This window comes from Cucurbita pepo, chromosome 2, assembly GCF_057944985.1.
Source record: "Cucurbita pepo subsp. pepo isolate OVF chromosome 2, ASM5794498v1, whole genome shotgun sequence".
Lineage (NCBI taxonomy): Eukaryota > Viridiplantae > Streptophyta > Magnoliopsida > Cucurbitales > Cucurbitaceae > Cucurbita > Cucurbita pepo.
The window spans coordinates 1,155,116-1,169,335 of NC_141799.1; the positions used below are offsets into that span (position 1 = coordinate 1,155,116).

General features: G+C 37.7%; 3 protein-coding genes and 3 non-coding genes across 6 annotated transcripts; 5 read left to right on the forward strand and 1 right to left on the reverse strand.

The window, feature by feature from the left end:
- The first annotated feature begins 1,173 nt into the window (after positions 1–1,173).
- Positions 1,174–2,643, forward strand: LOC111788006 (cyclin-D5-1). The gene is made up of 5 exons (XM_023668136.2): positions 1,174–1,362; positions 1,443–1,529; positions 1,609–1,900; positions 1,978–2,114; positions 2,195–2,643. The coding sequence occupies exons 1-5, from the start codon at positions 1,174–1,176 to the stop codon at positions 2,420–2,422; spliced, it is 933 nt and encodes a 310-aa protein (XP_023523904.1). The 3' UTR covers positions 2,423–2,643.
- Positions 2,644–4,828: 2,185 nt separating this feature from the next.
- On the reverse strand, positions 4,829–10,046 carry LOC111788004 (calcium-transporting ATPase 1). The gene is made up of 7 exons (XM_087121329.1): positions 9,413–10,046; positions 8,940–8,994; positions 6,901–8,849; positions 6,632–6,790; positions 6,071–6,242; positions 5,683–5,981; positions 4,829–5,579 (listed from the first exon to the last, which is right to left on the reverse strand). Exons 1-7 carry the CDS (start codon positions 9,587–9,589, stop codon positions 5,331–5,333), a joined length of 3,060 nt encoding a protein of 1,019 aa, XP_086977455.1. The 5' UTR covers positions 9,590–10,046; the 3' UTR covers positions 4,829–5,330.
- Positions 10,047–11,113: 1,067 nt separating this feature from the next.
- TRNAT-AGU (transfer RNA threonine (anticodon AGU)) lies at positions 11,114–11,188 on the forward strand. The gene has a single exon. It is a non-coding gene; the product is annotated as a tRNA-Thr (tRNA).
- Positions 11,189–11,513: 325 nt separating this feature from the next.
- Positions 11,514–11,587, forward strand: TRNAT-AGU (transfer RNA threonine (anticodon AGU)). Its single transcript has one exon. It is a non-coding gene; the product is annotated as a tRNA-Thr (tRNA).
- Positions 11,588–11,684: 97 nt separating this feature from the next.
- Positions 11,685–11,758, forward strand: TRNAT-AGU (transfer RNA threonine (anticodon AGU)). The gene has a single exon. It is a non-coding gene; the product is annotated as a tRNA-Thr (tRNA).
- A 42-nt stretch (positions 11,759–11,800) lies between these two features.
- On the forward strand, positions 11,801–14,154 carry LOC111788259 (mitochondrial outer membrane protein porin 2). Its single transcript, XM_023668565.2, has 6 exons — positions 11,801–11,987; positions 12,093–12,160; positions 12,762–12,872; positions 12,954–13,040; positions 13,149–13,357; positions 13,631–14,154. The coding sequence occupies exons 1-6, from the start codon at positions 11,936–11,938 to the stop codon at positions 13,935–13,937; spliced, it is 834 nt and encodes a 277-aa protein (XP_023524333.1). The 5' UTR covers positions 11,801–11,935; the 3' UTR covers positions 13,938–14,154.
- Positions 14,155–14,220: the final 66 nt, after the last annotated feature.

Genomic DNA, 14,220 nt, shown 5'->3' on the forward strand with positions numbered 1-14,220 from the left:
ATGCAGCACGTGCCAAATACAGTGAATAAAAGGTTAAAATAAACATTGAAAGATTATTCGTCTTAAATTAAATTTAATTATTACTTTTTATTTTTTTAAAATAGACCGTTTTACCCTCCTCCCAAGAAAAGGGCCCTTGAACTTTGATGCGCACGTGAGCTGAAATATTTGGATGCCCTTTATTAGAAAGAAATGGGTAAAAACGTCTTTATACTTTCCAAAAGATTTTAAATACTACACTTATTATGAAAATGAAAGTGACTTTTAATAAGTAAAAACTTTATTCAATTCACCTTCATTAAAAAAAAAAAAAAAAAAAAGGTAAAAATAATAATTTTTTTTCGAGTAAAAATTATTGAATTTTAATTCTATAATTTACTCCGAACAAAAGTATTTAGTTTTAAAATTTTAAATTACAAAAGATTTTAACTAATAATAAATAAATAAAAAGTAAAAAAATGAAAGCAAAAGAGTGAGGATTGGGAAAGTACGATAATGGTCATGGGTAGACTGAAGTTATTTCTGTAATAATAACGTGGCTATATTGACTGGTCAATGAACTAATAATAATAAATAAGAAAGAAAGAGAAAAAAAAAATGCCACGTCATATTTAAAATTTAAATATATAGTTTGGATTAGTTGTAATATAATTTTTATAATTTTAAAAGTTTTAATTAAATCAAATCTCAAAATAAATTTGTCTTTACCCATATTTTATTATACATACATACATAGATACATTCATACATACATGCATGCATACACATACAGAAAGTGCTTGCCTCTGGTAGGGTAATGACCAATGGTATTAATAATAAATGGGAGTGAGAGATGTGTACCGTAATTGGAGCGTGCAGTCCACTCGCGTATATTCAAACAGTTTCTGTGAAGTCCAATCCAAGCCCAAAGCGCGCACACAGAGCCTCTGGGTTCAGTCAAATTCTGGTCTTCCCTTTCAAAACCAAATTCAACAACAATTCTCTCTCTGGAAAAGGTTTGTAAAATCTCGCCACGTTCTGAGAAAACCCAGATTGGTTTATGAATCCTTTGCTTCTTCTGCAACATCTTAACAACACCCACCTCTGCTTCTCTGGGCTTCAATTTGACCCATCTTCTCCACGTTCATCTGGGTTTGGTTGTCTGTAATCGGATCCATCTTGAATGTTCCAGAAATGGATGATGAGATTGTCGATGAACACTCATTCATTGACATTGGAAATGGAAGCAGCCCAGCAGAGGATGACTATGTGGATACGTTACTTGCAAAAGAGATGAGTTTCGGGTTTAGAAATGATAAATCTTTGGTGTTTGGGAACTGGGTCAAATGCGCTCGTTTGGAAGCAATTGCATGGATTCTCAAAGTTAGTTTTTTTTTGTTTGTTTCTTTGTTTGATTCATTCGATTCAACTCAATTGAGTTGACGATTGTTCTAATTTTACAGACCAGAGCTGTGTTTGGATTCGGTTTCCAGACTGCTTATCTTTCAATTATGTACTTCGATCGGTTCCTTTCCCGGCGGGCCATTACTGTAAGCTTTCACTTTCTCCATTTCCTCTGGCAATGGCTTATTGATTTTGCTCTGTTAATCCAAACCTCCATGGCTGCAGAACGAGAAGGTGTGGGCAGTTAGGTTACTGGCAGTGGCTTGTCTTTCTTTAGCGGCGAAAATGGAGGAATTGAAGGTTCCAGCTCTTTCAGAATTTCCAGTGGAAGATTTCAACTTTGAAAGCAAAGTAATCCAAAGAATGGAGCTTTTGGTGTTGAACACATTGGAATGGAAGATGGGTTCCACAACTCCCTTCTCTTTCATTCCTTATTTCATATCTAAACTATCCATTGAATCCCCACCAAGCAATAAAGTTTCTCAGATTGTTGAACTCATCTGGGTTTTGATTAGAGGTATTTTCATTCAACTGATGTTCATCAGTTCATCAATCGGGTTTTGTTCATTCATGACATTCAAATCTTGAATGCAGAAAGAAGCACAGAAAACCATCGGCCATCTGTAGTAGCAGCAGCCACAGCCATTTTAGCAGCAATGGATGACAGATTAACAAGGAAAGCCTTGGAAATGAAGATGAATACCATTTCTCAATGTAGATATCTCGAAATAGTAAGTTCCATCAACAAATTGGGACCCTTTTTGTTCCTGTTTTCCAATACTCTATTCAGTTGAATCCTTTGTGTTCACAGGAAGATGTGGTTTCATGTTACAATCTGATGCAAGAACTGAGATTAGAAAAATGCAGAGAAGAAGCAGAATGTTTGAAATCGCCAGATTTATCACCAACCCAAATGAAATCAATGGATTGTTCATCAAATTCATCAGTAACATCAGCTATTGCATCAAAAAGAAAACGGCTAAACTTCAGTAACTGTGATGAAGAATGTGGTGTGAGTGAAGCAAAGCGGCTCCGTTAAGAGAAACAAAAAATGAGGAATGTTTTTTTTGTTTGTTTAAATTTTCTCCTTCTCACAAATGACTTGTGATGATTATTAGGGGGTTTTATGATACAATAATGGGTTGATTTGTTGGTTTATTGATGAGGTTTTCTCAGAAAACAAGCAAATGCAGAAAGAAGAGAGAAATTAAAAAGAAAAAAGGGGGCAGATTTATTGGGCTGCAACTCTGCATGTAAAAATAGGAAAAGTGAAAGGTGAAGAACAAAAGCTGATTGTGATATTTATTAGGGCAAAGTGATAGGGGAAGGACCAGGAGGCCATAAGGGGGGCGAGGGAGGAGGGGGCTTGAAAGAAAGCTGCTACTGCTACTGCTGCTTATAGGACACTCTTACTAGATGTTCACTTTCACTCTCTTTGCTTAAATGGGTTGGTTCTTTTGTTTATTTATTTATTTTTACTGCTTTTTTGGTCCTCTTGTAGCTGTCTCTGCAAAACCCTGGCTTTTCAAGGGATGCTAGGGGGATGCTTTCTTGGTTGTGTGTCTTTGAAAAGGCTGTAAGAAAGTTGAGAAGTGAAAGTAAGAGGCTCTCTCGCTCTCTCGGGGGTGTGGGGGGGGAAGTGTTCAAAAGAGCTGAGTAGTGATGGACAAGGCTCTGTTTTATTGTGATTTGATGCATCTTTGCTTCATTTTAGCCTTCAAAAATGTTTCTTTGTAAAAGGTGAAAGTGATTGGATATGTTTGAATGTTTGGGGCAAGCCTTTCGAGGTGGGGCCAAGCTCTTTTCCCTGAAAAAAGAAAGGAAAAAAAAAAAAAAAAGCTTCAGCTGGGTTTTTTGTTTTCCTAAGACCTTGTGTTGTTGAACTTGAACCAGAAACTCAAATTCAACCTTCAATGAAACTTGATTTTTTGTGCACTATGGAGTTAACCAGTCAATGTTCAAGCAAAACCAAAAAGTTCACATCCATCCAATGAAGATGGATTGGAAGCAGCCATGAAAGTCTAAGCGAATAATTCCTTGGCTTTTACAGAAAGATAAACATCCCAACAATGGGGGAATGGAAGTCAATTGAAAGATGAAAACTACAAACAGATTTACCCATTTACCAAGACTAAGATGGGGGAATGAAAGTCAATTGAAAGATAAAACTACAAACAGATTTACCCATTTACCAAGACTAAGGTAAAGAGAGTCTTCTTCATTCACATTCACCAACCAGAGAGAGAGAGAGAGAGAGAGAGAGAGAGAGAGAGAGAGAGAGAGGAAGCAAACAAAAAAGGGAGTCCTATGGATGGGAGGCAAGGGGGAGATATGGTCAGATCAGGTTGACGTCCCAGAGATTGCTAGGGATACTGTTTGCAGCTATCAGTAGAATTGTTGTTTTGCTGAATGGGAATCCAAGCTGTGCAGTCAAAAAAACACACAGCAAAAGAAGATTAAGTACTTCTACCACAATGGTACTTTCTCTTTCTCTTTGGCATAGGATGCCTATTTCCCATGCAACTTGACACGCGGATTCCCCTTATTGGCTTTAAAAAAGAATACCCATCAAAAGCTACTGTAATTCTACACCCATATTTTTATATCCAACATTGGCTAAGTGACTCACAAGCTAAGTTGGTCGACTGCAATCTTTTCTTGAATGTAGAATACAGACAGTGATGGCAAAGGGGTTTTGGACGGTGGAGTGTTGATACCATCCCAGGGAGGAGTTTGGCTATGATTTGTCGAAGGAGAGAAAAAACAACAAAAGAAAAGATGACTGACTGAGTAGTCTTTGAGAGTGATGTATCTTGATGAAGTGACAAAGGCTTTATTTTTCAAGGAACCTTCTCCTTCCAATGCTTTCTTCTTTAGTTTGTTGATTGAAGGGTATGGGCGGTGCCAAAAGCTTGAGCTGTCAATCGGAAGTATGGTTGAGAGATAGAAAGAGAGAGATTTGGCTTCTCTGTCAAAGGGCATTCTTGTTTCAGCCTTTTGCTACGCTCCTGCATCTGGTGAGCCCTCCTTCCTCTCAAGGAAAAGTGAAAGGCCCAATTTACCATTGAAAGACAGCTGATACAATAGTCGAGGAATCAAATGGTAGAATATCCATATCAGCATTAACATCTTTGGTTTGATCCTTTCTCAAAGTTAGTCACTATAGTTCATTAGGACTCCTGACAACTTTCACAGACTTAAGTTCAGGCATTTACAACAACTACCAATACCATGGCTAGTCATCTTCTTGTATCAGCCTAAGCATAGCTTCATGATGAAAGCACTTATACCATTCCCTTGATCACTTATACCAAGCGTAGCTTCAGGGGGCATGGATGAAACAATGAAAATGTAGCTGAAAAACTGCTAAAAGCTGTAGATTTTGATCATCTGAGCGATGATGTTCATCACAAAGTAAAGAACTAGGCAATAAATCACAGAGAAGAATCCAAAGACACCGAATTCAATAAATGCATAGAAGATCCCACTCTGGTTTAACAAAATCCACAGCTTGAAACCCGCAGCAATTTTCTAAACCCTCAAACAAATTGAACCAAGAAACAATTTTCTAATGGTTGGCACAGCTTCCAATCATACCATCGTGAACTGGAACAAATAAGCCCAGTTCCCTGCGCCGCCAAGAACTCTCTCTCTCTCTCTCTCTCTCTCTCTCTCTTAGTCTCTCTTCTGTGGCCTGTGTCTTATCTTGAATCTAAAAACATAGTACGGAATGGCAAGCCAGCTCCAAATATACAAGAAAGATCTCCAGCTGGACAAGGTCATCCTTACCTCGAGGTTTTGGTAGCTTGTATAATTGATTCACAAAAGGTATGGTTAAAATTCAGGTAAACGTAAATCAAACTTCGTGAGGTAATGACTCCAAAAATATTGGGAAAAGAATCTTGAATCTTCGGCTGGAAAAGTTCTAAGTTGAGAAGATACCGGTTTCAGTGTGATCCTACCGGAATCATCTTCAACGCTGCTGCAACTGGCATGCCAAGAAATCCAAACAACACGGTGACAAACCATTGCTGGGAGTTTAGAGGATAGGTGTTTGCAAATGTTCCCAGGAATTGGATGATTATGATCTGGAAAAGTACAGTGCAAGCGAGAACTGCCACAAAGACATAGTTCTTCAATATTCCTTCAAGCACATTTATCTTCTCCATGTCTCTTGAGCTTATCTCATTGAAAACCTACATGGACCAGAAATTTACCAACAGGAACATGGATGCCATTCTGCTAGTATCAGAAGTCGAGCATCTGTGTAGAGGGAAAGAATTGGGAGAAACAAATTACCTGACAAAAGACGAATGCATTGAAAATCAGTGTATTCAGTATCAATTCAGAGTCTGGGCCATCAAGATGAAAAAGAGCCTGCCCTCTTGTCTGGAGAAACCAAACTATTACAAACTGATATATTGACTGCCCCAAGATATTTCTCCACATCACGTTGCTGATGAAATTCCCTTTCCGACCAACTGGCAATCTCTTCATCAAGTCATCAGTAGGAGGTTCAGTTGCCAATGCAAGTGCTCCTAGTGTATCCATTATCATATTGACCCATAGCAGTTGCACAGCAGTGAGGGGAGCATTTCCTGAGAAAATATTACTCGCAAATGAAGTATTGTCCTTGAACTTTTCACTTAGACACGGGAATACATTAAAAAAATCAATGTCAGCTAACCTGTCAAACAGGCTGAAGAAAAATTGACGATGAGGGCAACCACATTCACAGTTAGCTGAAACTGAACGAATTTCTGGATGTTTATGTAAACTGAACGTCCCCATTTGGCAACAGTAGCAATTGTAGAGAAGTTGTCATCGAGAATTATTACATCAGCACTCTCTTTTGCCACCTGCATTACGTTTTATGCCATTAACTTAAAAATTGTGTCTACACAATATGTTCGGTAAAAGATTTAATTATTTGACCAGCAAACCCATCCAACTACACTGAACCTCCCACTAACAAAAAATTAACAACAATATGTTCAATTCATGGGGGAGAAAATAACTAGCTAAATTAATAGTTTTCTGCAGGAATCAGGAATCACCGACTTCCACAGTACCGTATTATATTGTCCAATTTGAGCATAAGCTCTTACGGCTTTGTTTTTAGTTTCCTCAAAAGGCCTCATACCAATGGAGATTTATTCCTTACTTATAAACTCTCCTTAATTAGTCAAGGTGGGACTCCCTCCGAACAATCCTCAACATGATTATCTTTTAGACTATTAAAAAGTACCTCAGTCCCAGCAATGCCCATAGCTAATCCAATATCTGCTTCATGGAGCGCCGGAGCATCATTTGTGCCATCCCCAGTCACTGCAACAACTTCTTGAAAAGTGGTCCGTAAGTGCTTTACAAGAGTATGTTTATCCATTGGTGAAGATCGAGCCATGACCTGAACAAGAAATACCAAAATTTGTTCAGCACACCAATTCTTGCAGGGTTAATATTAAGAGGATGTATGACAGAATTATAGTTTCAGAATCAAAATTCTTTTAAATGTACCTGAATTTTTGGTATTATTTCACTCCACTCTTCCTCCTTCTCACGGAATTCAGGACCTTCAATTGCTATGCCATCGTCAGTCAAGATTCCACATTCCCTGGCTATTGCTTTTGCGGTGGTGATGTTATCTCCCGTAACCATCCGTACGGTTATACCGGCGGCCTTGCAAATTGCAACAGACTCCTTGACACCCGGACGAACGGGATCCTTAATACCAACAATTCCTATGCACGTGTAGCCACTCATGGGAATCGGACTTTCAGACTGATACTCACCATCAATGTCCATGTAAGCCAAGCACAATGTTCGAAGAGCTTCTCCCGCAAATTCTTCGATCGTTTCCTTCAAAAAGTTGATGGACTCTTCATTGAGAGGAACTGCCTCACCGTTCGAGTCAAGAAATTTGTCGCATGAAGCCAAAACGATCTCTGAAGCACCTTTGCTGTGTGCGCGGAAGCCACCGGCTGGGAGCTCCAAAACAACACCCATTCGTTTCTTCACAGAATTGAAGGGATCGACTCTCGCGATCTTTGACTTTTGGCGTTCTTTCTGAAAATCCCCACCAAGCAGAAGGCCGAATTCCAGAAGAGCAGATTCGGTGGGCGTCCCAAGTATCTCATTCTCGCCATCTTTGTTCTTGACGATTTCTCCACCGGTGTTGTTAAATATCGATTGCAATAAAATACCAACAGCGGAGTCGGGAAGTTCTGAACGATAATCAGAACACTTACTAGAATTGCCAACTTCCTTGACCTTAGTGCAGATGCAGGCTTTCACAACAGTCATGTGGTTAGTCGTCAATGTCCCAGTTTTGTCACTACAAATAGTAGTAGCTGATCCCATCGTCTCACAAGCAGCTAAGTGCCTGACAAGTGCCTTATCGTTCATCATCTTTTTCATAGCAAAAGCAAGGCTCAGTGTCACCGCCAAAGGCAGCCCTTCGGGCACAGCAACCACAACAATAGTTACGGCAACAGCAAAAAATTCCAAAACTTCCATTGCTTCATCTCCGGACCAGCTGAAGTAAGACCCTTCTCGTAGCTTGCGAGTGAACAATCCTTGAACCAATACAGCGAAAGTTATGACAGCAAAAAACAGGCCTATTTTACCAATAATTGTTGCCACCCCATTTAGCTTTACCTGCAAAGGAGTCTCGTCATCTCCTCCTTCACTTAGAGTGGCCATCAGTTTTCCCCATTGGGTTCTCATGCCTACAGAAGTCACAACCATCCTACACGAACCATCCTGAACCTTTGTTCCGGACAAGAGGAAAGGGTTTTGACAACTTACGTTAACTGGTTCGCTCTCACCTGTTAAACTAGATTCATTTATCAGAAGAGAGTACCCTGAAACAAAAAGTCCATCTGCTGGTACCTGATCACCCATGGCAAGATGAACAATATCACCAGGAAGAAGTTCGTATATAGAAATCTTTTGTCTCAACCCATTTCGGGTAACCTGAACCGCAATTTTCTTCTTTTCCTTGTCCAAATCCTTGAACTGAAGCGATTGTCTATAGTCACTGGTAGCAGTGACAAATACAACAAGTAAGATACTCGCAACAATGCCGAGCCCATCATGAGCACCCTTCGGCCATCCTTCCATCGCTATGCCAACAAGAAGGGAAACTACAGCACAGAAAGCGAGTATCATTAGAGTTGTATCCTGGAGAGCTTCCCAAAGAAAGAGCAAAAATCCTCGAGATGGGCTTTCGGTGAATTTGTTAATTCCATAAATGTCTTGTCTTTTCTTTATCAAATGGTCTGTAGTAGAGATGCCCGTCTCCGTTGATGTAGCAAGCTTAGTTGCAATACCCTCTGCACCCCCATGAATTTTCAGCTTCTTCACATCACGGCCGTCAACAATGGAGCCTGCTTCATCTGCACAAATTTCGAAACCTGCCTGTCTGACCTCTTCAGGCACAACGTAATCAGGATACAAATCCAACCCTGCAGGCATTCAAAGACAATTCAACGTGAATTACTAATGTATAACCACAGTTTTCAGTTGATCGCATAATCAAAACCTTCCTTAATTACCATTGATGAACTGAAGCGCTGCTTGTGAAACCAAAACTGCAACTCTGAACTTCTCCTGCAACGGTGGTTGAAAAAGAACAATTCAGCATTATAAGAAAAGATAATCGTATTGCAGATCATAGTTGTTGTTCAAGATTGGACTCCGATGCATATTAGAAAATTGTGAAAAACAAGCTTACAGTGACTAGTTATCACACCTATACTCCGTCCCAATTTCAAAACCATCACAAACTAATAATGAACACCTTGAACATACTTTCTACATCCACTTGCATATTTTCACGAGTTGTGACAAAATGGAATTGAAATCTCTTATTCAGATTGGACCATACATGGAATTGAAGATACGAAAGTAAAGAAAACGGAGTAATTATTCGGATTCAGTAACTTCAGAACATCCACCTACTACATCAAGTTCTTAGGTTCAAGAATATGATAAGGGAGGGGGGCAAGAATTAGAATCAATGAGAAACCTGAATGGAGCGTCTAATAGCATCAGCCTCAAATCGTTTAGAGAGATTAGCAGTAAATCGAAACCTTCTTCTACGATTCTTCACCAACCAGCAAAGCCGCCTCCATCTCTGAAGCGCTTCTTCCGACGAGTTCTTCGGCTTCACGTCCCCGAAATTCTCATTCAAATAACTTTCCATCCCTACTCTATTACCTTCTGACCTTCAATTTCAAGATCTACAGCTATTAAAGAAAAACAACAACTCCAGATCTTGCTTCAGCTTGAAGATCGGCACAGAAATCAAGCCACGACAAAGGGCGATAAAAACGGAGTCAGAAGATGAAAAGAATCGGCCTCCTCCGAGTCCTCGATCTGATACAATAGTTTCTAATTGCGCTTCACTTGTTCTACTATTACCAGAAACAAAGAAACGTGAGCAATGAAGAATGAACAGAGAGGTTTAGTTCCTCCAATTAACACAGAAGAGAAAACAACCTTTGAATCTTCAGCTCAGGCAGCTTGTTTTGGACTCCATGGGCTCCGGTGGCTGATTCTGCGAAATCTATTTATAATTGGTTGGTTTGGACCATTTTGACGGCTATTACAGTTACCGTGGATTGGAGGGCTTTGTCTCTAAATTTTGAATCCCATTTTCTCTCTTTTCCAGTTTTCTTCTTTTATATTTTTTTAAATAAATATTTCAAAATTATTATACTTTTATTTTTTATTTTTTATACTAAATTATATATAAAAACAAAATACACTCCTCAAAGTTTGTGTTCCTTGAAAGGAAAAAAATAATAATTAGTATTGGTCCACCCATTTTTTTTTGTTTTCGATAAATTAATAAAAATATTCTTAAATTTTGTATTTCATCTAAAAATATTTTTGGATTAATTTTATATTAAAATCGTTAGTATTTTATTGAATTTTATTAATATTTCAAAAAAAAATTATTAATACACTAACTAAAAAAATACTCATTAAATTTTAAAAAGTAATATTAAATTACTATCCACATATATAGATTATTTATAAACTTTTTAATGTTACTTTTAAAGATTCACGGGTATTTGTTAAACATCAACTAAGGATATTAAAGTTTAAATGTATTTTTAAACTTTTAGTTTAAATGGTATTTTTGAAACACCATGGAAAATTTAAGTGTAATTTTGAATCTCTTTTCAAAGTTTAATAGTTTATGTTGACATTAAAGTTATATATATATTATATATATATATTAAGTTTATGGGTACTTTTAACTATAACTATTTAATAGTTGATTTTTTCAAATTTTTTTTAAAAAAAAAAAAAAAAACATGAGGCCTCAAACTCATCCAGAGTTGAAAAATGATGTTATGAGAATCTAGTCATTACTATAAAAATTCATTAAAATTAAATATCAATTTTATTCTCTAATCTCTAATTAATTTATTTATCTACTTTATTAAATAAAAATAATTGTCTTTACAAAATCTATTGGCATAAATACAAATGTAAATGTGTTTCATAACTTTTTTTTAATTTAGCTGTTTCTTGTGTTTTAACGGCATATAGACAAAAGTAAATAAAAGGATTAAATGCACAGACTATAAAGTTAAGATTACATAAATTAAAATACTATTTGGGTGTAGATGCATGTATGCCAACTTGAACTAAATTAAAACTATTTATAAATAAAAAATAGATTAGATTAAATATGGTAATTTTCGGAAGCAAAAATGCTCTCGTAGCTCAGTTGGTTAGAGCACCCATTTAGTAAGCGGGAGGGTCTTGAGTTCGACTCTCAACAAGAGCATTATATTGTTTTACCTTTTCCTTAGTTTTTTTTTGTTCTTTTCTTTTTTATAGCCGAACAAAAACCCCTTTGGATATGAAAATTTCCAATAACAAAAATGCTCTCGTAGCTCAGTTGGTTAGAGCACCCGTTTAGTAAGCGGGAGGTTTTGAGTTTGACTCTCAATTTTTTATAGCCGAACAAAAACCCCTTCACTCCTTAACCTTCCGGTTGCGTAGTTTACTGTTGCATCGTTGACCGGACCCTCCTTTACGGTTAGGCACCCTCCACTGTGCGCACAAACGGAAGGCGTAGTAGGGATATGAAAATTTCCAACAACAAAAATGCTCTCGTAGCTCAGTTGGTTAGAGCACCCGTTTAGTAAGCGGGAGGTCTTGAGTTCGACTCTCAACGAGAGCATTATGTTGTTTTACCTTTTCCTTATTCTTTTTGTTCTTTTCTTTTTTCTAGCTAAACAAAAAAGGCATTACGTATGAAAATATCCAATAACAAAAGTGCTCTTGTAGCTCAGTTGGTTAGAGCACCCGTTTAGTAAGCGGGAGGTCTTGAGTTCGACTCTCAACGAGAGCAGTGGTGTTACCTTTTTCCTTTGTTCTTTTCTTTTTTCTCGCTGAACAAAAACCCCGCGGTTTATGAAAAATCGAATGCGAGGGTTTTTGAAATTCCCACCCCCTCTGTAAAAACCCTCGCTTCTCGTCACCCGCCTGGAAATTTCTCTTCAATTCTTTAAACCCTAAGGCCTGCAAGATGAACGGTAAAGGTCCCGGACTCTTCTCCGACATAGGCAAGCAAGGCCGAGGTAAAAAGCTTATGCTCCTTCCCCCTCCTGCTATAACTTCATCTCATTGGTTACTGGAATTACCTTTATCGCCAGCCTATTAGAAAACTCTTCCATGATTTGCAGACTTACTTTTCAAGGACTATAGCAATGACCAGAAGCTTACCATCGCCTCCTTTTCCGACATTGGAGTGGTATTCAACGCCTTCACATCATTTTCTTTTCTTTTCTGCCCTTCACCTGCTTCGCGTTTGATTCAGTATCGTTTACATCTTGATTCTCTAGTTTATATGTTTTTTTTCTTTTTCTGCTGTCCTGTTTTATCTTCTTGAAGACTAGACGAATTCTTTATTTCATTTCAGTGACAACTTTGATCAATGGATGGTGCGTTTCTGGAGGGCTATGGCTGAAAATGTTTATGTAGTTATAAGTTTAAATGTTTATCTCGTGTTTATCTATTACCTTGGAAAAGGCCTTTGTAAAATTGGATACAAGATGTAAAGAATGGTCAAATCTCAACCATCCCTGGTTTCCTTTGAATCACATTAAGTTTTGAGGATGTAGGTCTACTGCTTCAAACGACTTGAAAACTTTGGTTCATTTGTGTGCCAGCATTGCCTTAGGCTGTGTCTTCCTCTAAATTCTATATGCGATCCGGAAGCCTGATTTACTAAAATTGTTGATAGTATTATTACTTGCTTTAATGTTGACAAGAATCTTAGTGAAAACTTGCCATCGATTTGGGTATCTGAACTCGACTTAACTGAAACATAAGTAATTTCTCTTTTGTTTTAGGGCCTGAACTCGACCGTGGTCAAGAGGGGAGGTCTTTACACAGGCGATGTGGCAGCACAATACAAGCATAAGAACTCTGTTCTTGATTTCAAATTTGACACCGAATCAAATGTAGTTGATCTTTGTCCTTATTTGCTGATAAGATTTATATGTGTATTCTTTAGATTTTCCAACATTGTATCATTCATGCAGATCTCCTCAGTCCTCACAGTTACAGATATTCTGCCATCCACAAATGTCATTGCTTCATTGAGGCTCCCAGATTACAACTCCGGCAAGGTAATGTTTTCAAAGTAGACTTGAGATGAATCTATATTTATGATTTCCCCTATAAATTGCAAGCTCACAACCTTTGAGATTTAATATCTGCAAGTTCATCTGTTACAGTTGGAGGTTCAACATTTCCATGAGCATGCTACATTTACTACAGCCTTTTCTCTGAACAAGTCTCCTTCAGTAGATATTTCAGCAACCCTTGGGACACCCCACATCGCTTTTGGAGCGGAAGCTAGTTATCTAACAAATTCTGGTCTTTTTGCAAAGTATAATGCTGGGGTGAGTGTGCCAAAGGCAGATTCCAATGTATCAGCAATATTGTAAGTGCTTGTTCCAAGGGTTGTTCATTGTGATTTTGCCTTGATTAGTTTGATGTCTAGATGCACGCATTTTAATTTTATTGTATTATTACATGACCAACATGAAGATTGATGGGTAATAATATCAGGATGATTGCTGAGCAGTCATGGCATTTATTTTAAAGTTTGAACCTCCTGGGTGTATTCATCATTTTGAATCACAAAGACTTGATATGTGAAACATCTTGGAGTTAAAGTAAGCCACTTAATTGTTTATCAATCTCTCTATTACAGGGCCGATAAAGGGGACTCGGTAAGAGTGGCGTACTTGCACCGTTTCAAACAGCTGAATGGGGGAGCTGTTGTGGGAGAAATCAGCAGAAAGTTCTCCACGAATGAGAATACATTGACAGTCGGATGTTCATACGTGGTTGACTCTCAAACAGTTGTGAAAGCTAAACTTAACAACCATGGCAATCTCGGGGCTCTTTTGCAGCACCAGCTGACACCGAAGTCTTTTCTTACTATATCTGGTGCATTTGACACGAATGCTTTAGCAAATTATCCCAAGTTTGGGTTGGCGCTATTTTTGAAGCCTTGAAATATCAAAAGGATTTATACAAGGGTGAATCTCAAACATGAGTAAGTTAATGTCTGTTTGTGTTGTCTTTGTAGTCATAATTCTTTGCTCTCATCTCCTTTTTTACTGTTGTGTAATAGTTAAATAGATTCTTGACAGTTTCAGACATTTCCTTTTCCACTTATTTACGAGTGGAGAAAAAGATACGAGTGGAATTGCAGATTATCATTTTTATCAAGTTTATATTAAGATTTAAATTTTTTAAAATTAAGTGAATAAAATATTATTAAAAAAAAAAATGAAA